This window comes from Grampus griseus (genome assembly GCF_964374135.1).
Source record: "Grampus griseus genome assembly, chromosome: 3".
Taxonomy (NCBI): Eukaryota; Metazoa; Chordata; class Mammalia; order Artiodactyla; family Delphinidae; genus Grampus; species Grampus griseus.
In genome coordinates, this window is record NC_139019.1 from 112,259,635 (window position 1) to 112,279,069 (window position 19,435).

The 19,435-nt window shown below is 52.5% G+C and overlaps 1 protein-coding gene across 1 annotated transcript; it reads right to left on the minus strand.

The window, feature by feature from the left end:
* Positions 1 to 2,172: 2,172 nt before the first annotated feature.
* Positions 2,173 to 2,907, minus strand: NEUROG1 (neurogenin 1; the record flags this gene model as incomplete). The annotated part of the gene is made up of 1 exon (XM_082651824.1): positions 2,173 to 2,907. One exon carries the CDS (start codon positions 2,905 to 2,907, stop codon positions 2,173 to 2,175), a length of 735 nt encoding a protein of 244 aa, XP_082507950.1.
* Between the last annotated feature and the right edge of the window lie 16,528 nt (positions 2,908 to 19,435).

Genomic DNA, 19,435 nt, shown 5'->3' on the forward strand with positions numbered 1-19,435 from the left:
ATAGGAAAATGCAAAGCTGGTAGAGTGAATTAATTCTGAGACAGACAATAGAGTGGGGCCCCGGGCAGGGTCATTCAGGAGACACAACTTTTTCCTTGGATCTTTTAGCAGAAGCAACTCAGTTCTGAGCCCTCATAACTTCCGAAGATTTCTTGGAAGACTCTTTGTCTCTGCTCTGAGGGCAGTTAGAGAAAGCATCCAACTTTTCAGAACCTTCTGAAAAGGAGCCTTTTTATATGAAACAGGGCTCCTTGACCATAGCTGGACTTAGCAATGACTGCTGGGGACCCAGCATCTGACTCTGTGGATCCAGCTCATCAGGACATGTGTGTGAGGAGGGGAACATTTCCACAAGGGAAAAATGCTATTAGTGGCCTTACTTTTGGCCTCTGCTTCTATTCACCTCCTAAACCGATATGATTTCTCTAACGCTATAGCATACTATTTTCCTGAACCCATTTCTACCTCCTCCTTGTAAATAATTATATTCATGAAAAGGGGAAACCAATGAAAAAAAAATTGGTCTTAATGTGGGGTAACTTACGAGCTGGGGGAACAGGCAGCAACTGCATTTTAGGAACTATCTCTTGTAATTATCCACATTCGGAGATTTAAAACAAAAGCCACTACTGGTCTGTGCTGTTAGCTAATTGTCAGACAACAGACAAACACACCACGGCCAGAAAAATCCCCACTGAGTTTGGGCGGCTGATTTCTCTGGCAGCAAATGAAAGCTTTGGCTGTTGCCCCTGGCTAGCTGAACAAGCCAGGACTGAGTCCACCGCGTGCCCCCCTCTGTGGACACTGCTGGCACAGCGTGTGTTGTGTGGGGGGAGGGAGAGGTGAGGACATCCTCACAATTTTAGGCAGCTGCACACCCATCCAGGGACACCACACCAGCATAATTCATCCCATACCTCCCAGCCAGGGTGATCCCAGCCTCAGTGAACAACAGTTTGGAGGCGTTGTTTACGAATCAATTTCCCCCTCTAAATACGCTGTTATAAGAGTGGACCCTTCTGCTTGCCCAGCCTGGGCCCACCTGTCACTGGGACTTCCTAGCCAGTGGTCATACTGTATTGATCTTTTTAATCCCCTCTCTTTGAAACACAGAGCCAGCTGATGTGGAGTTCCTCAAAAGAAAGACTCTCCCACCGCCCCTACCTCTACAGGTACCTGCAGATCGGGGCTAATTCCCCACTAAAAAGTCTTAATTGGCTTATGGGGAGCTGAAAGATCTCTCTTGTGTTTACAAAGTGAAAGGAAATGATGGGTCTCAAATGCCCTAGTCTCTCTGTATCCATATCTTGGTGGAAATCAGGTGCATTTTATTTTTAATTGTTTTGAGATAGGACTGGAGTTTTGAAGGTGGGTGGGGATACTGTTTCACTTTAGTGGTTGAACAGCGAATGGAAGGGAAGAAAAATCCCAGAGACACCAACATCAGGCAAGACACTTGGTGACTTATTTTCTTTTTTATTTATTTTTTATTTACACGAAATATCTGCAGTACAAAAATGTAAACTTTGATAGCTCATAATAATAGAATAAACTCTTTATGTACAAAAATACATTTTCATATGAATGAAGCATCTTGAATAAATTAAAGTACTCTCCAGCCCAGTGCCTGAATAGCTACGCAAGAGTCTCGGGTTCTTCCTAGAGCAAGCCTGCAGTGGTGGGGGTCAGGATCCATAATGCATGAAGCCCACTCCTTGTCTCTCCTTTTTAAGCCTTTTCATTGTATTGTCAGCCGGCTCAAACCGAATTTTCATGCTCGTTTTTCTTCATTAGAGTTCTACAAATTGTAAAATTGACTTTTCACCTCGTCTTCAGGGACTGATCTGTCCCTTTTCTAAATCACACTGAAGTGGTGGCTGGGGTCAGCTCTGAGCCAGCCACAAAGGAGGTTTTGTGGTGTTCAGAAAGTGCAAAAGGAAAGGCCGTCTAGGGGCGGGCAGGAGGGGCCCGGGGCTGAGGGCTGGAGAAACAGACTAAGGGGCAGCCACTGCGAGGGTGCAGCGACCTAACAAGCGGCTCAGGTATCCCCTACCCCTTGAAAGCTCCCGTTTCTTCCTCTGCCTGGACCTGGGGTCCCAAGGCCACAACTGGGCCCCCACCTACTGTGCGTCGCCTGGGGGAGGGGGACGGTAACGGTATTCAAAAGGGGCCCTAGTGGTAAGGGATGAAACAGGGCGTCGTGTGGAGCAAGTCTTTGGGCAGGCCCGGGAAGGAAAAAAGGGGGTCGCCAGGGCCATAGGTGAAGTCTTCGGAGGCGGCGGGGCTACTGGGGTCAGAGAGTGGCGAGGCGGCAGCGGCGCAGGGGGAGGCGGCGGCCCCGGAGCCCCAGGACTCCGCGTCGCTGGCGGGGCTCGGGGGCCCGGGGAGGCAGGGGGCACACTGCGGCGGCAGGAGGCGCTCTCGGGCACCGCCCCCGGGCAGCCCCTGGTCGGCCAGGCGCAGAGTCTCGGCCAAAGCCCAGATGTAGTTGTAGGCGAAGCGCAGCGTCTCGATCTTGGTGAGCTTGGTGTCGTCGGGGAAGGAGGGCAGCACGCTGCGCAGCGCGTCCAGCGCCGCGTTCAAGTTGTGCATGCGGTTGCGCTCGCGATCGTTGGCCTTGACGCGTCGGCTCCTGCGCAGCGAGTGCAGCAGCGCCTCAGAGCGCACCCGCGCGCGGCCCCTGCGCCGACGCCGCTCCTGCTCGTCGTCCTGCGCACGAGGAGTGTCCGACGCCCCGGGAATCCCGGGTGAGCCCTTGCGGGCCGTCATGGGCGGCCCCGAGGAGGACGGGGGCTGTTGGAGCCTGGCACAGTCCTCCTCGTCGGTGAGGAAGCCGGACAGGTCGCTGGTGCTGCTGCTGCTGGCGCAGTCGAGGTCCGAGAGGCAGGTCTCCAGAGGGGCTGGCATCGTGGCGTTGTGCAGGACCGATGGACAGCTAAGAGGGCGCTTAGAGGGCAGGAGCCCGGGCTGAGGGCAGGGCCGTCGGGGCGCACTTACGTTCCGGATGGCCCGGGTCTACTCTGTGCCGGCTGCGGGCGCCAAGGGCTGGAAGGGCGCAGGGGCGCACCGGGAACTTGGCCTCAACTCCTCGCCTCGCCTGCAGGGGCCACGCTCCCGCCGGTCTCCCGAGTGATCTCGCCGGCGATCAGATCAGCTCGTGTGAGTACCGAGTGTGGCACACGACCGGCCTCAGGACCCCTTAAGTACTCGGCGCAACAATGGGCGCCCCCCTCCCTAGCCACCTCCGCCCCCGAGGCAGCCCCCGTGAATGGAGCTTGGCGGCAGGTCAGCCCCGTGCGGCGCCCGGGTATTTGCATAATTTATGCTCGCGGGGGGCCACGCCGCCCCTCCCCCCTCCCGGAGCGTGCCCGTAATTACCGCGGGCCAATCGGCGGCGTCGCGCGGCCCCGGGGCGGTCTCCGGACTAACCCGGCCCGGGCGTCTCTAGGCAGTGAAACGGAGGCGGGGGCGGCCGGCGATTAGCCGCCGAGGCACGCTCCTCCAGGGGCGGGCAGGGAGCCCCTAGCTGGGGTGGGATGGGGAGGCGGGGCGCTGGGCGGAAAGTGTGAGCCGGGCAGCGAGTTGCGAAAACCTGGAGCCCGCTGAGAGCCTGGGTTCGCTCCCTCTCCTCAGGCTGCTGAGTGGCTGCGTGAGTTTGGGCTAGTGATTTGACTTCACTTTCCCCATCTGTAAAATGGGGCACAAGTCTACCCTGTTGAGGATGATGTAAGATGATGTTCTTGGGACACGTGGCAGGGCGCTTTTGTGACCGAGCGCCCCAGGAATGGTTGCGAGATGCAGCGCCCTGGGAACCCGGGGAAAACCCTATTTAAGAAAACCAGAGAGTGGCTCAAAGGGCAGAGGGCGGAGACAGGCACCTCTGCTTCGTCCACGTTGGTGAAGAAGTAGGGGAATGGCTCTATTGACTTTTACCTAGGGCAGGGTGCGGGCGCGCCTGGGGTGGGGCAGCGAGGAAAGCGAAGGCATGGATGCTTTCCCAAGTTGGGTGGCGTCTTGGCCGAACCCTCGTAACCCTCCAACTACCCTCCGCCCCCAACACTGTCCGAAGATTCTTAAAGTAACAGAGGCATGCGAATCCCCTTCTCTCCGGCAGCCCTCGCCGCTTCCCCCAGCGCCCACCCTCACCACTCTTTGTGCTGCGTCTCTTGGAGCGGCGCTTGCAGCATCTGAGACCCCCTCAGGTTCGATAGCCAGCGAGGCTTTCCCGCCCCAGGAGAGAAGGTAGCAAGCACTCAGTGGAGCCCCTCGCCCCCCATCCCCTCTCCGTCTTAGTAAGGTAACAGTGCCCGTCCCAGCAGAAGGTTTCCACTCTGCATGTTACGAGTAGCTTCTCTCTGGTCACCAACGCTGGCTCTGGAGCGATAGAGACCCAGACACCCGCAATTTTGTGCTTAGGGGAAAATAGTCACGAAGGAACAGCAGCAGATTATGGGGGTGGGGAGTTAAAAACAAAATGAACACCTTCAGAAAAGTTTCAGCCTCCTCACCATATCTCAGTGGTGGCCTTGGGCCTGGTGCCTGACCTGTCCTCAGAGCCCGAGTGACTCTGCTTGGGACACTGTCCCTTTCTGAAGGGATGCCATTTGGAGGCAGATTCCATCTTGGGTGGCTGACCAGTGCTTGTCTTTTTTTTTTTTTTTTTTTTTGCTCCACCCCGTGGCTTGTGGGATTTTAGTTCCCCAACCAGGGATCAAACCCCGCGTGCTTGGCAGAGCACGGAGTCCTAACCACTGGACTGCCAGGGAATTCCCTGACCAGTGCTTGTCTTCCAGCTCACTGGACTCGACTCAGCCCTCCCTTCCCCGCTGCTGCACCCCACACATACTTGAACCTGAGGGGCAGGCTGGACATGTATACAAGGGCTCTAACAGGTTTGCTAGAAGTCACAAAAGTGACTTTAATCAGCTTAAGCGAGAAAGGGAAATTGGTAGGTAATACTGGGCATCTCAAAGAACCCAAAGGCTGCTGGCATTTGTGGGATCCTGCAGGAGCCCAGAGTCCTCACTCTGCTTTTTGCCCTGTGTCTCTCTCCCTGTATCAGCTTCCCCATGGACCCAGCATGTTCCCACCAGCCTCGACCTGATGATACCTCTGGGCCCCTATATTATTTTCTTGAGACTGCTGTAATAAATTCCCACAAACCAGGGGCCTTAGAACAACAGAAATTTATTCTCTCACAGTTCAGGAGGCTGGAAGTCTGAAATTAAGGCCTCAGTATGGTTGGCTCGTTTTGCAGCTCTGAGGGAGAATCCGGTCAGTGCCTCTTCTAGCCTCTGATGAGTCCTGGCAACACTTGGCATTCCTTGGCTTCTAGATGCACCACTTCAACATCTGTATTTTTCTCCTTTGTGTTTCTGTGTCTTCTTTTCTATCTCTTGGCCACTTGAATTTCGGACCCACCTTTATCCAGGATGATTTCATCTTGAAATCCTTACCTTAATTCCGGCTGCAAAGACCTTTGTTCCAAATAAGTTCACATTCTTAGGTTCTGGGCTGACATATCTTTTGGGAGCCACTATTCAACATACTACAGCTTCTTTTCCAAATTACTAGAAGAGAGAATCTGTTTGGTCAAGGGAACAGAGTCATCTGAATCATTTATCATTTCTTGACTGCCTTGCCCCTGAAGACCCTTCCCATTGAGGAATGTGAATGCATGAACACCTCTCTCCCCATTCCTGGCAGTTAGGGTGTGGCCGTGGGTTAATTGCATGCCCCACTTGGAACATAGGCTCTGAGCTGGTGACAGTTCAGAGTACACTTGTGTTGTAGCGGCAGCTTAGAAGGGCAGTGGCCAGCGGTGGCAGAGGTGGCCAGGAACCAGTGGGTGTCCTGACCTAGCTTTTCCCTGAGCGTTTTCAGCTGTGGATCTGCACCTCCTTCCCCCCACACCCCCATTTTCCAAGCCTGGTTCTCCAGCCCACCCACTGATTGCATGAGAACCTCCGTAGTAGGCCTTTTCCAGTAGGGCTTTTTTGCTTGAGTTGGTCAAGCTTGATGTCTGTGGTTTGCTAAATAAGGCACCAAGTTAAACACTAAGGTTGCCAAAGCATAGAGAAAGAGGCAACCCATATGCCATATTGCTTGCCTATCCTGGGCCAAGCACTGTGCTAGACACTGGGGTGACGGAGGGGAAAACCTGGCTGGTGGGGGGCCATCGACTCTGCGCCTCATAAGTCTAGGGTTCAAGGTCGGCAGAACCCTTGGAGTTTATTCATCCATCTGCTGCACCTTGTACATGGGAAACTGGGGCAGCAGATGGGGAGGTCTTTTCTCCAGGTATCCCAGGGTGGTCAAATTAGGACCGGATTCAGGGGTCTTTTCAGCCCCCATTCCATGTTTTTCCATCACAATTAATCAGTCAATACACAGTAAACACCTACTGCATGCCACCTGCACGGTGCCAGGTGCTCTGTGGAGAGTCTTGGGGCAGGGGAGACGTGGCCACAGAAAGGTGACCTGCCACTGGCTGAGAGAAGTGCTGGGGGCCCACTAAGGGAATAGATCTGAAGGGCATTGTGCACCCGCCAAAGGGAAGGGGATGGTCAGGGAAGGCTTCCTGGGAGAGGGGGACTTGAGAAGGCCTTGAAGGGTAGATGGGATGTGAATAGAATAGAATAGAATCTAGGTAGAAGGTAGGGGTAAGGATGACTGTGGCAGCCAGTCTGAATGGGGCTTCTTTGGGGGGTCTAGTTGATGAGGATAGGGGACAGTTGCGATGGGCCTTGAATGGCTATGGCGACCTTTCTCCTTCCTTTCTGTCTCCTTCTGCTGCTTCTTTCTGAGCAGGGCTGTCACAGTTGTTCCAGTGGTTTATTGCACAAGGGCATCCAGGGCAAGTCGGGGCTAAAATCTAGCTTCTCCAGCACTTGCTAAGCCATGCTTTTCACATGTGCACAAAGGCACCTCATGAGCTAGTGGTGACTCTGTGCTCTCCTGCCTTTGTCCCCCACCTCGGCCGGAGCCTTACTGACCTGACCAGGCAGGCATCTTAGCCTTGCCCTGTCTGCTCCTGGCTTTGGGACAGTGCATGGGGCAGCTCCTCCCTGGACATTAGTGCCTGTCCCTTATGTTTTGAATAAGTAAGTGCACCTGAGGCTTGGGGGCCCTTCCTACAAGTGAGCCACTAAGGATGGAACTGAACCCTGGGAAGATGAGAATGAGATGGTAGCTTAGGCTCAGACCTGCTCTCTATGAGGCTCAGAGCTTTCTCTTTGAGAGAAAACAGCTGGACCCCTTATAGAAGGACATATATCCTTGCTGGGGGAGATAAAAATTTCTCCGACCCCCATAATCCCTTGGAGCCTAGTACAGAGCACATCTGTGGAAACCCTCATTCTCAGAGCACAATAGGATATGATGTGAGCATGTAATAAAACCAACCACAGCAGGCACTGAGGTGGTGAGGGCTGAGCCAGGCGTTCTGGCTGCCTGATGTGTGAGCCATTCAGCTGCCAATGTGTGGGGGGCGGAGGAAGGGGGGGTACAGATATTCCAAGGGACTGGATTAAGCCAGAGTTTCTCACACTGTGGTCACCTGAGGTGATAGTGATGATGGGGGGCCCCACCCCGGATGCCCAGAATCATAACCTCTGGAAATCTGGACCACATGCTGAAGTCACTGTTGACTTATACCTAGAGCCTCTGTTTGCCCCTCATACTGGAACAGATATCTTGCTTTAGCATCCACCCTTCTATCCTGTGCTTGCCTAAGCCCTTGAGGCAGCTTGGGCGTGTTCCTGTGACACCTCAGAGGAAGTCCAAGTGATGCCAAGACTGGGGCTCCTCCTGCAGTTTTGCCTGCCTGTCTGACAACTGGGGGCGTAAGGAGAGAGGAGGATCCTGGAAAGGCGTGCAGGTGCACACCAGAAGGTGAATAACTGTTCAAGGCGGCTCTGAGGGTCTGACTCAAGACCACTGTGGAACCAGCAGGGAGGTGATTTCGGTTCCTTCTTGAGAGGATCTTTCTGATGTCAACACACTGGTGAAGGGGGCAGCTTTCTGGAGAGATGGGAGAGAGAGGCTCTCAGTGTTGAGCAAGTCATCCGATGCTTCCAGAGTCTTTTGAGATTCTTGGTGTATATATATATATATTTTTTAGTGAACAAAGGCCAAAATAGGAGAAAATAGTGGCAAATGATAAATGTTTATATATAATAGATTAGTGTGGTTAGTACATAAAAATACAAAGCAGTCTGTGCTGTTCCCAAGACAATTTCTGGATTTTAAATGAACATTAAATTATAGTGCCTGTAGGCATGAAGATCCAGGGGTGGGTCCGATTTAAATTTGTGGTTGCCCACCTTCCTCATCCAGTCCCTGTCAGTGTCTCAGTGACCACGTGTAGACTTCAATCACAGTTAGTACCCGCAGCCCACAGCCCTTTTGAGGTCATGAGGCTGAGTCAAGTGGCCCCCTTGCCCATCCTCCCTTTCAGTTGTCATAAACACATAAGCCCAAGGTTGAGCAAACTATCTTTTAGAGGTGCTGTGTTAGGAATGAGGCTGAGGGATTAGTGTCCCGTAATTAGAAGTGCTGGGATGGTAATCTGCATGTGTCGGAGTGGGGAAGGACACTATTGCATTTTGTCATTTGCCTCCAAATTGTTTTAGCTGAGATTGATTATTCCCCATCCACTCCAATTGATTAGACAGAATACTAAGAGTGTTGTGGCACCTGCATGTATCTGAATGTTGTGAGGTTACAGGCAAAGTTCTTTTCTCACAGTATACCTGAGTTCCCAGGAGCAGTTATGACAGGAGAGGGGAATGGTGCTGGCACCTGACTAAGCCACTCATCCATCCGGGTCTGGCCATGGACAGTGCACAGCACTGAGTTTATAAGGTCACTGGACAGTGTTGATGTCCACAGGGGTGGCCTTGATGGGAATTTTTACACAAAGTAAAGCTATGGAGAGGGCCACCCTTTCTAAACAAAATTGCTCCGTTTCCATCATCCTTTTCTTTCTGGAGCTACCTGCGGGGAGGGGAGAGCATTGGTTTTGTGGGTGGCATTTTGGAAAGAAAATGTCGTAATCTTTTTAGAAAAAAGGAAGAAAAGGTGCAGCTACTCAAGAAGACGGGATGAAGGATGATGTGGGCCCCAGAGGTGTGCAGTGTTCCTTTCAGTCGGTTAAATACACCCGCAGATATGCGTTTCCATCTGAGAGAAGCAGGGTGGGGTTGGGGGAATGGAAAGGAGAAACAATTCCCTATTTTCTTTACTGATGACCCATGACAGTTGTGGAAGGGGGGCAAAAGGGGGGGAAACGAGGCAGGAGGGGGGAAACAGAGGGGTCTTTCAGTGACAGAGCAAGGAAAATGGCAAATTATCCATGGTTTCCAGAAATCCGTGGAGGCCCCTTCGGCCCCTGCCCTGCTAAATACAGTGCCGGCTGTATGCATTTCCCACCTCGGAGATGTCTGCTTGAATATCCTTTGGCACTGTGCGCTGACGTGTTTGGTTGTGTACAGTCTGCCTACGTGTGGGATGAATCTTGGCCTCCAGGGGAAGTCCTGGTACAAATCTACTTTATTCTAGTGCTGCGGAAGAAATGCCCTCCGAAGACACACTGGGCAACTCTGCAGCCAGATAAATTCTTTCCACAAGAATTTTTCAAATTCGAATGGAGTTAGTTCTCAAGCCTATGTGTGGGGCAGGGGGACAATGCGTGCTTGGGGTGGCTTGGTTTGAAGTGCGTTTTTTAGTTTGGGCCAGTCTTGGGTGAAACAATGTCCTTTTTGTGCCCAGAGTAGAGTGGGGGAGGCGAAGGGGATGTGCGCACTTATGCAGGGAGGGCCTGCAAGGGTGCCGGCCCTGAAATGAAGAGGGAGCAGGCAGAAGGTGCTCACCCCCGCCCCTCCTCAGCTGGGAGGCCTGCAATCATTCTCACATCAGCTGCTTGAGGCTACCAATCAATCCAGAACCTCCTTCAAAGCCTCTGAATTTTGCTTTTGTAGATTTTTTGAAGTCAAATCTTCTGGGCTTAGATCAACACACACACACACACACACCATAACCCCTGCTGTCGCTGTCACTAGATTTAGCTCCCCAAATCCAGGCTGCACCTGCCACAGGATATTGCTAAAGCCAGAGTTAATTTCGCTGAGCAGTTTCATCTTGGTCCACTTCATGTTTTTGAATTCTTAAGAACGTCTTCAGTTGAGATTAAAAAAATCACCCCCCACCCAAGATGCTTGTGAGTCAAGTGTGGGAAAACTATGTGATGTGTGAGTGTATCCTCTTCGGTGTGTACAAAAGAAGTCGCAGGGAGATTCATCCGAACGGAATTTAACTATTGGGTTAGGGAGAGAATTCAGATATAAACACAGAGAATGGAGAAATAGCTGAAGTGTTTGCCTTTTTGCTTTTCTCTACCTTAATGCTCGGCTACATAAAGTCACGTTGGGTTTGAACACAAATGCATTTTGTTTGTAGTAATTAAAATGTTTTAATGAGACAACCATAAAATCCACCATTAATTATTTTATTTCAAACACTTCTGCCTTCTTTTGAACCAGGTCTATTTAGAAATAGTTTAGAGAGTAGCCTGCAGTTTTATTCTTTCCTCTGCATTATACACAGGAGTGGAGAAGTCATTTATAAATAATTACACAATGTTTTGGGTCTTTGGGCTTGTATAATATATCAAAGCGATTAGTACACTTATTGTTTCCATTGTAAATGCTTTTTTTCTCCTTTCAGTTTCACTTGCCTTGTCTTCTAGCTAAACCTTTTTCTGGAAATCTTTTGTCTTCTTCATTCTTTTTGCTTGTTACAGTCCAGGAGCATTCTTCTTATTCAAACACTCGCAGCAGGGGCAAAGAAAGCGACTTCGGCCGCATCTTAAGTTTTACCATAACTTTCTGGCATTTTCTTTTCTTTCAGTTTTCCCAGACTACCTAGGGGCAATGAAGAATTATAACATACATGAATTATTGGTACTTCCCTCGAGTTAAAGGGGGAAAGAAAGTGCCTCATTTTCTATGCCCCCGAGGGCCGTAGCGAGCCGGCGGCGGCTGAACAATGTATCGATCGCTTTGCATCTCTTTGGGACGCCGGCCGCGCCCGAGGCCCCACCCTCGCCGCCACAGCCGCAGCGGGTCTGCTCCGGCCCCGGGCAGCCGGCCTTCCCCGACTTCTTTCATGGAGCCACAAATAAAGACTCCTTGACTGGAAGAACGGGGTCTTCTTCCTCGCGCCGGCTACCTTGGCGCCGCGGCTCCTTCCACGGCGCGGGGCTGGGCGAGGGCGCGCGGGGCTGGGCGGGGTCGCATCCCTGGGCGCGCGCGCGCGCGCGCGCGGGGCTGTACGGACGTCAGGCTCCCGGGCGCGCGGCCTCCGACTCCCCTGCCAGGCCCGCTCGCCTCCTGAGCCGCGTGAGGGGATTAGGGCCGCACGAGAGGCGACTGCGCCGCGGCTGCCGGCCACGTGAGGAGAGACGTGGCTTCAAAGGTCCCCACCCAACTAATCCTTGTCATCCGGTAGGCCCGCCGCGCCGCGCCAGCCCCGCGCCTGGCCCTGGGGCTGGCTCGCGGCCCCAAGACAACCACCTGTCCCCTCCCTAGCCGGCTCCGGCGAGCTCGGGGGCGGCCCCCCGCGCCCACCGCGCCTGCGCAGCCGCGGGGGCCGTGGTCCACTTAGGACCCTTCAGATGCTCTCCTGGAGAATAAGGACGAAATCGGGCAATACGGGTGTTAGCATTAAAATAGGGCCAACAAGAAGACAAATGATAAAAGATGCGTCCAAGAAAAAATACGGGCGAAGAAAACCCGCGGGAGAGGTCCAGCTCTCCCCTATGGGGCGTCTTCCAGGCGGGAGGGCGTTCTGTCACTCGGTCCCCCCTCCCCGCCGGCCCCCGCCCCCCTGCCCGAAGAACACGTCGCAATCTGTCAGGCCCTCGGCCCTGTTTCCATATGAAGGGCGCGCCGGCGCCTTGGGAGCGATGAATGGCCGCTCGCGGTCGGGCGGGCGCACACGCCCCCGGCCCGGGCTGGATTTGGCCGCATTTGCATAGCAGGTGCTGATCCTTGTCCATTCTTACTTAAAGAAGTTTTAATATGGGATAAATTACCAGGAATTAGGAGCAGGCGTGGGCGGGAATAAAGGAACCGTGTCGCCCGTCTTCTTCCCGCTGCCTGGCGCGGGGAAGGAGAGAACTATTCAGTGAGATTCAACTTTTAAAAGTCGTCTCCTCAACAAGCCACAAACCCCCGAAAAGGAGTGGAGAGAAAACAGGAGTGTACTTTCAACGATTTGATTTTAGAATCTGTTCTGCCGCGAGTAAAGCAATAATCCCAGAGATAGTAATACGATTAGCGCTCAGAGATCTTTGAGTCAGAAAGTCTAGTCGAGTTTAAAACGTTAATCCTGACCCTAATCCGCCCAGTTGGCGGTGTGGAAGTGCTGTGCCACGAGACTTTGTTTTCTTCCCCTACTCTTAAAGAAACATCGGGCGAGGCCCACCTCGGCCCATTTCTTTTTTTTTTTCTTTTTTTTTTCTTTTTTTTTTCTTTTTTTTTTTTTTTTTGCGGTACGCGGGCCTCTCACTGTTGTGGCCTCTCCCGTTGCGGAGCACAGGCTCCGGACACGCAGGCTCAGCGGCCATGGCTCACGGGCCCAGTCGCTCCGCGGCATGTGGGATCTTCCCGGACCGGGGCACGAACCCGTGTCCCCTGCATCGGCAGGCGGACTCTCAATCACTGAGCCACCAGGGAAGTCCTTGGCCCATTTCTTGATGAGGAGGAGGGCACACCGACTCGACCACCACCAGGGACCAGCCAGGGCTTCCTCTGGGCAGGGGTGCTAGCTCCCCCTTTCCTTGGGGAAACAGGGTCATGTGGCTATGCCGGCCTCTGGGATTCATTCCATCTGTCTGGAATCTCGCAAAGGCTTGGAGCAAAGTGGAATTTCGAAGAGATGGGATTTTGAAGAGACAGTGATTGGGGCAGGCTCATCGACTTGGTCCTGTCTCCCAGCCTCCTTTCAGCCAGACCCAATGGTATCCTCTTCAGAGGGAAGAGGTGTTCAGGGTCTCAGGGACTGGAGAAGGGGAATGGCTGCCTCACACTCCAGCCTGCCAGGTGTGGCTCTGCTTACCATCTTCAAGGGAGAAGCGTCTGGAGTCTGGGGCCCTTGAGGGGTCTCCAGATACTTGGGGGACTGAGAAGGGGCCGCGGTGAAGATACTGCTGCCCGCATGCTCTCCCCACCAAGATGCTGTCAGACTTAACGTCAGACATGCTGTCAGGCAGCATGGGGACAACAGGCGGCCTGCTCTCTGAGGGGGCAAGTGCCAAGGCTTTCATCTTCCTTGCCCTCTGTCTGAGGAGCTTTACTCCTTACCTCTCAGTCCCACACATTGCTTTTTAGAGCTCAGCCCTCTCTGACCTCTGGTGTTTTCTCTCTCCTTGCCCAGGTTGACCCCACTTTGGGGCAGGATCGCACCTGGAACGGTGCAGGCAGGCCTCTGGCTTGCCCCAAGCGCTTCCCAACATGCCTGCTTTTCCCGGAAGAAAGTGTGAGATGCCCAAACGGACCATATGGTTTGGAGCGAGAGCCTTGGAGCCCACAGACAATGGGGAAGTGAGAGGCCCAGGTCAGTGGCGGAGCTCGCGCGGCTGCAAACCTCTCTTTCAGCTTAATGAAGCTGTTGTCTGGGGGTAATGATGCAAATGCCCCGGCCCTTTCTCGCCCGCGATAGTCTAGAACGTGATTTGTCATACAATCTGAATCTTTGGGAGGACTTTAGACAGAACCTCCCCCAAAGATGGAGATGAGCCATATGTGCACTTTGCATCTGAAGTGGGGGTGGGGACAGCGGGAGGAAGGACGCCGCCCACACCGACTTTCCAGAAGGACAGTGTTCTGACAGCCTGGAAGACCCGGTCCAGGTCCCGATGAGCCCAGTGCTGCCTGACCCCAGGAGGCTCATGAAGGGTGCAGCACCGTAGTATCTAAAGACAGATTAGCAATGTGTGTTGGAAAAAAATGGGGAGGATCTGGATAGTCCGAGTGGGGTGGTCATTGTTTGCCTCATTCCTTTTCCCCATGCTGCACGGTGAGGATGGAGGAGGGGCCATTCTGGATGGAATGCTCACTTAATAACAGTGCTTAGATTTCACTGTGCTGAGTGCTCCAGCTGATGCTAATTGGGGCCAGGATGAAACTTCAAAGAGTATTTCTGAAACAGAAATAGTAAAAGAGAAGCAGAGACCAGGTGCCAGGCATCCTGGGCCTGGGGCAGGCTGGGGTACATACGAACTAAAGTGAGAAAGGCAAGCAGGGAAAATGTGAAAACCAGCTCCTACTGTGTGCGTAGGCGAAGGAGAAAGCAGGCGTTTCATTGCACCTCCAGCTCGGGCACTGTGGGTCCCCCCAGAGTCTGGGCACAGAAATATATTACTCATGATCAGTCTAAGCGAAGTGGATTGCTGTGGAATGCATCTGTCTAACAGCCTTGTTTTGTTGGATGCATTAGAGAAGCACCAGTGGCCCCAAATGACCCTAATAACAGCAGTGACAGTGAGGGGCATGGGCAGAAGGGTCTGTGGGATGGAGTCCACCCTAGAAAAAAAGAGGGCAGGGGAAGCAAAGATAACGTGAGTGCACCCACAGCCCTTCCTCACCTTTAGGGAAGTGGGGAGTTGGGTTGCACACTTCTCTGGGATTACTGCACCTCTTGTAACCCAAGAGTTGGTCCACAAGTTGGCATCGCAGTCCCAGGCTCTGCTGGGGGCTCAGCCGCTGAGCTGACAGAGGGCTTGCCGGGTGGGTACCTGTTCACTCATTCTGTGGCAGTGTAACCTTAGGAGATAAAATGGGGTGGGGTGGGAAATGGAGGCACCTTAATCCGAGGGGGAGAGGTCCCTAATTACCCTTGCTGGCTGGGGGTGGTGGTCAGGGCAGATTGAAATCCTGGTCACGCTTTCGCCACCTGTCACTCCCATGGCCACAGGTTAAGTTGTAGGCACGCTCTGCCAAAGCCCTGGTCACAGGGCACTCTTTCTGCGCCCTCAGACGCCTCCAGCCTCCTCTCTGGGCACTGAGAGAGAGAAGAGGGGGGCGTTACCGCAGGAACAACACCAGCTCTCAAAGCCCAAGCCCCAAGCTGCTCACTGCAACACCTGTTACCACCGGAGGTGGCTGTCCTGGAGTCCGGGGCGGGCTGGAGGTGGGGGGCGCTGGGAACCCAGCGGGACTGGATTTTCTGCTCATTTGAGGGCTATGCAGAAAGCTTTGTTTAGAAAAATGGGAGTCTTTCTAAAACATCCCAGTCTCCTTTCCTGCTTTAACAAATATGTGCCAGATGCTATTTACATGCACGCAGGAAATGGCCAGGGTCAAGGTGTTTGGTACCAGTTCCTCTTTACTTCTGAATCCATCGTCCTCATCGTCATCCATATGGATATAAATAATATTTGTGAACAACTTTTGTGAGCCTGACACTGAGCTGCACTCTCAATATGCATGATTTTATGACTCACAAGTCTGTGAGATGGATGTTTTTATTTGCCTTTTTCTTTTTCCTGCCTTTTAAATAGGAAGAGCCTGAGGCTTAAGGAGGTTAAGACACATGCCCGAGGTCATGAGGTCGGCAGGCAGTAGAGTCAGAGATGGAACCCAGGGCTATCTGGCTTCAGTGCCCGTGATGTTGACCACTCATCATCCTCCTTCTGCCCCTTTCTTCCTTTCTGTGAACGCCCACTCTGTGGCAGCTCCACCTAGGGTCTGGGGACATGGAATGGAAACCACAGCCCTACTCTGTAGGGGGGGGGTGGCTGTTGCAGGTGTGGAGGTGGGGGACATTGATTCGAATGTATTTTAAAGTGTGAAGTGAGTGCCCTGCTCTTGCATATGTGGTCAACTTCCCAGCTCCAGGGAAGTCTGGGCCGAAGAGAGAATGAATCAGGTGTGAGAGGTTTAGCTCTGCATGGCGCAAGGCTGTGTGCTTCTGAGAGGAATGTGTCTAAGGTGCGTCTCTCTCTAGGCAAGGGGACATTTCCTGACTTGGCTGGACAGATCACATTTCTGACTTGGGCCTGACCCCCATAGGATGGTTTTGTGTCATGCCCAAACCCACAGCACTCTCTGAATCACGCCTTTTGTGCCAGAGGAGACCTCTGCACCTGCTGGAGTTGGAGATGTCTCTTCCCCTTATGAGACAGATCTGTGCAAACGTGCTTCTCTAAGCAGTGGACACGGGCAGCCTTTCCAGTCCCAGACAGAAAACAGACATCCCCGGAACACTCAGGGGGGCGGGAAAGAGGAGGGACTCCTCAAAGCAGAGTAGGGGCTGAGCGGTTGCTGGGGACAAGGCACACCTGGGTGGGTGACCATCAGCAGAAAGAGACCTGGGACTGGTTCCAGGGAAAGCCATTTGCAGTAACAGAGGCCAGAAGTGCACCTCCATTGTTCCCAGGAAATGACCCACGTGGCATGTTTAGGGTGGGAATGTGAGGGCCCCTGCCCTCCTCTCAGACCCTCAGCAGCCCTCTCAGTTGCTCCCCGCCATCCCCTAAGTCCTGACTCTGCCCACTGAGCACTGGCAGTGGGTCTAGCTGAGGGTTGGGTGTAGAGGAAGACCCCATTCCTGCCCTCAAAGAACTGGTAGTCTGTCCGGGAGTCGGAACAGAAGCATGCAGAGCAGCCAGCGGCCCGCATTTGCATGCAACTCTGCCTGTATGCGCTCACCCGCTCAGCCAATCACCCGCCAGTCGTTTCCGGAGAGCCTCGCAGGTGCAGGGGTCGCTGTGTGTAGTGCTGGAAAACCCAACAGAGCTGCTATTCTGGAACTTTCCAACAGGAAAACAGACCACAGTCACAAAAATGAAGAAACATTTAAGGTGACAGCAGGGGGTAACGAGTGCTAAATAAACAGGGTGCCATTGTGAGGAAGAACAGGAGAAACCTACTCCAGCTGAGGTGGCAGAGATCTCTGAGGAGATGACGTGGAAGCTGAGACTTGAAGGATGAGAAGGAGCCAGCCATGGAGAGAGCTAGAGGGAGAGCATTCCAGGCAGAGGCCTGAGCAAGTGCTGACTCGGGGGCAGGAACAAGCTTGTATTGTGTGAAGAACTGATGGAAGACCAGGGTATGTTAAGAAAGCCTTCAGGAGTGAGGTGCAAACCTTGGACAAACAATGCATATCAGCATAACATGAGTAAGAACAGGCGTCTACTGATCGCTCACCAGGTGCCGAACACTGTGCTCATGTTACACCTGATTTACTCCTCACACCAGCTGGATGAGGTGTGCACTGTCATACTCCTAGTCATGCAGAGGTCAGACAGGTGAAGTCAGTTGCCAAAGGTCGTGGAGCAAGTCAGCGGTGTAACTGGGTTTTGAACATAAGTCTGATTCAGGACCCCAGGTTCATAACCATTAGGTGATTCTGTCTCCCAATATGTAGTACAAACTGCACACACCTGCTACATGGAAAGGACAGAGAGGGGAGGAACCAGAGAAAATTGTAGTCATGGCCTACAGTGTAGGCTGTTGGGAAGATCATGTAGAGAGAAGTGTGGACAATCATATACTGAAAAGTCATTATTAAAGCTATACCGCATCCTAAGGAGTTTATTATTCTTTGATGAGCAGGGCTTCCTTTAGAGCATCTTAGCTGTCTAAAGGTGGAAAACAGCGCTACCTGTTGGTGAAAAAGGGTGGTGGTTGTACGACAACTCGAGAACACTTGGGTCCATCCCTGGTGAAGCGTTTCTCGGTCACCCCCAGGATGTGCAGGCTTGCACTGGGCTGGTGGGTGAGGATGTGGCAAGAGGAGTGGGCTGAGGGCTGGAGGGAATGGAGAACTCGGAGGCACAGCTTTGCCTCCGGAATAGAGAGGGCTGAGTCGGGAGGTTGGGCTCCCCACTGTCTTCCTCATGGGCACACCAGGGGATCTCAGAAAATAAAAATGGGGATGTGGAAAAAGTGAGAGATCTAGGAAGGCTCGAGAAGCTGGGAGAGGCTCCAGCAAAGAGGCGAAACCTGAGCAAGCAAGTATTTGTGCATAACTGTGAAATGTTGTAAGTTCTTCACTGCAGTATTGTTTGAAATTTAAAAGGTGGAAACGACCCATGTGTCCATCAGTAGAGGGTTGGTAAATATGTTGCATGCATATCACAGAATGCTACACAGCTGTAAGAAAATAATGAGCAAGCTCTTTATTACAGTGATATGGAAAAGTCCCCAAGGTGTATAAAGAGAGCAAAACAAAACAACAGCAAAGATTAAGGTGTAGAACAGTGTGCACGGTATGCCATGGTTTATGTAAAAGGAAGAGGGGATATAAAATATTTATCTTGTTTGTCTGAGCCAAAGGAAACTCTGGAACATGCACAGGAAACTGTTAACACAGCGGTTGCCTGAGTGAGTGGGTGGGAGATAGGAATGGGAGGGAGACCAATCATCTTATATCTTCTTATTTTTTTTAATTTTTAAATTAAGTGTATAAATCCCATATTCGGGTTAACTTTTTTTAAAAATAAATTTATTTATTTTATTTATTTATTTTTTTGGCTGTGCTGGGTCTTTGTTGCTGTGCGCGGGCTGTCTCTAGTTGTGGTGAGCGGGGCTACTCTTCGTAGTGGTGCACAGGCTTCTCATTGCAGTGGCTTCTCTTGTTGTGGAGCACGGGCTCTAGGCGCGAGGGCTTCAGTAGTTGTGGCACGTGGGCTCAGTAGTTGTGGCTTGCGGGCTCTAGAGTGCAGGGTCAGTAGTTGTGGTACACAGGCTTAGTTGCTCCACGGCATGTGGGATCTTCCCGGGCCAGGGCTTGAACCCATATCCCCTGCACTGGCCGGCGGATTCTTAACCACTGCACCACCAGGGAAGTCCTCAGGTTAATGGTTTTAAAAAGGAAAATTATAAACAAACAAAAAATAAAATGGAATTCTGATCGCATTGCGGCTTAACACCACTTCTCCTCCCCTGGGTCTTTGCTTCCTTGGGTCCGGAGCTGGTAAGCCCTTGTGGGCCACGTGCAGCCCAGAGTTGTAGAATCTGAGAGAGGAGACCTTTTATCCGATGAATTGGAAACCTGTAAACCTTGTATGTGTGAGACAACTTGTCCCTCGAAGGATTGTTGTTAGACTTTGTTCATCCGTGTTTTCTGATTCCCACGAGATTCACAAAGTTGCATGCATGAGTTTTCTGTGCTTTATTATAATTAGTGATGAGTCCAGGTGGCTGTTCATTTGGTTGGTCTCTATTATTGACTGAATTCCTACTAGGTTTGGGTGCTGGGCTGAGCCCTGGGAGTGTCCCAGAGAAGCCTTGGCCCCAGGTTCTGCCCTTGGGGGGGCTTACCATCTGGTGAGGAGATGGGAATGTGACCAGCGCCACGGTAGCAGAGAGCAGGGGGCTAGTGGGTGTCCCCCACTTGAGGGAATCACTCAGATCTGCCTGGCAGAACT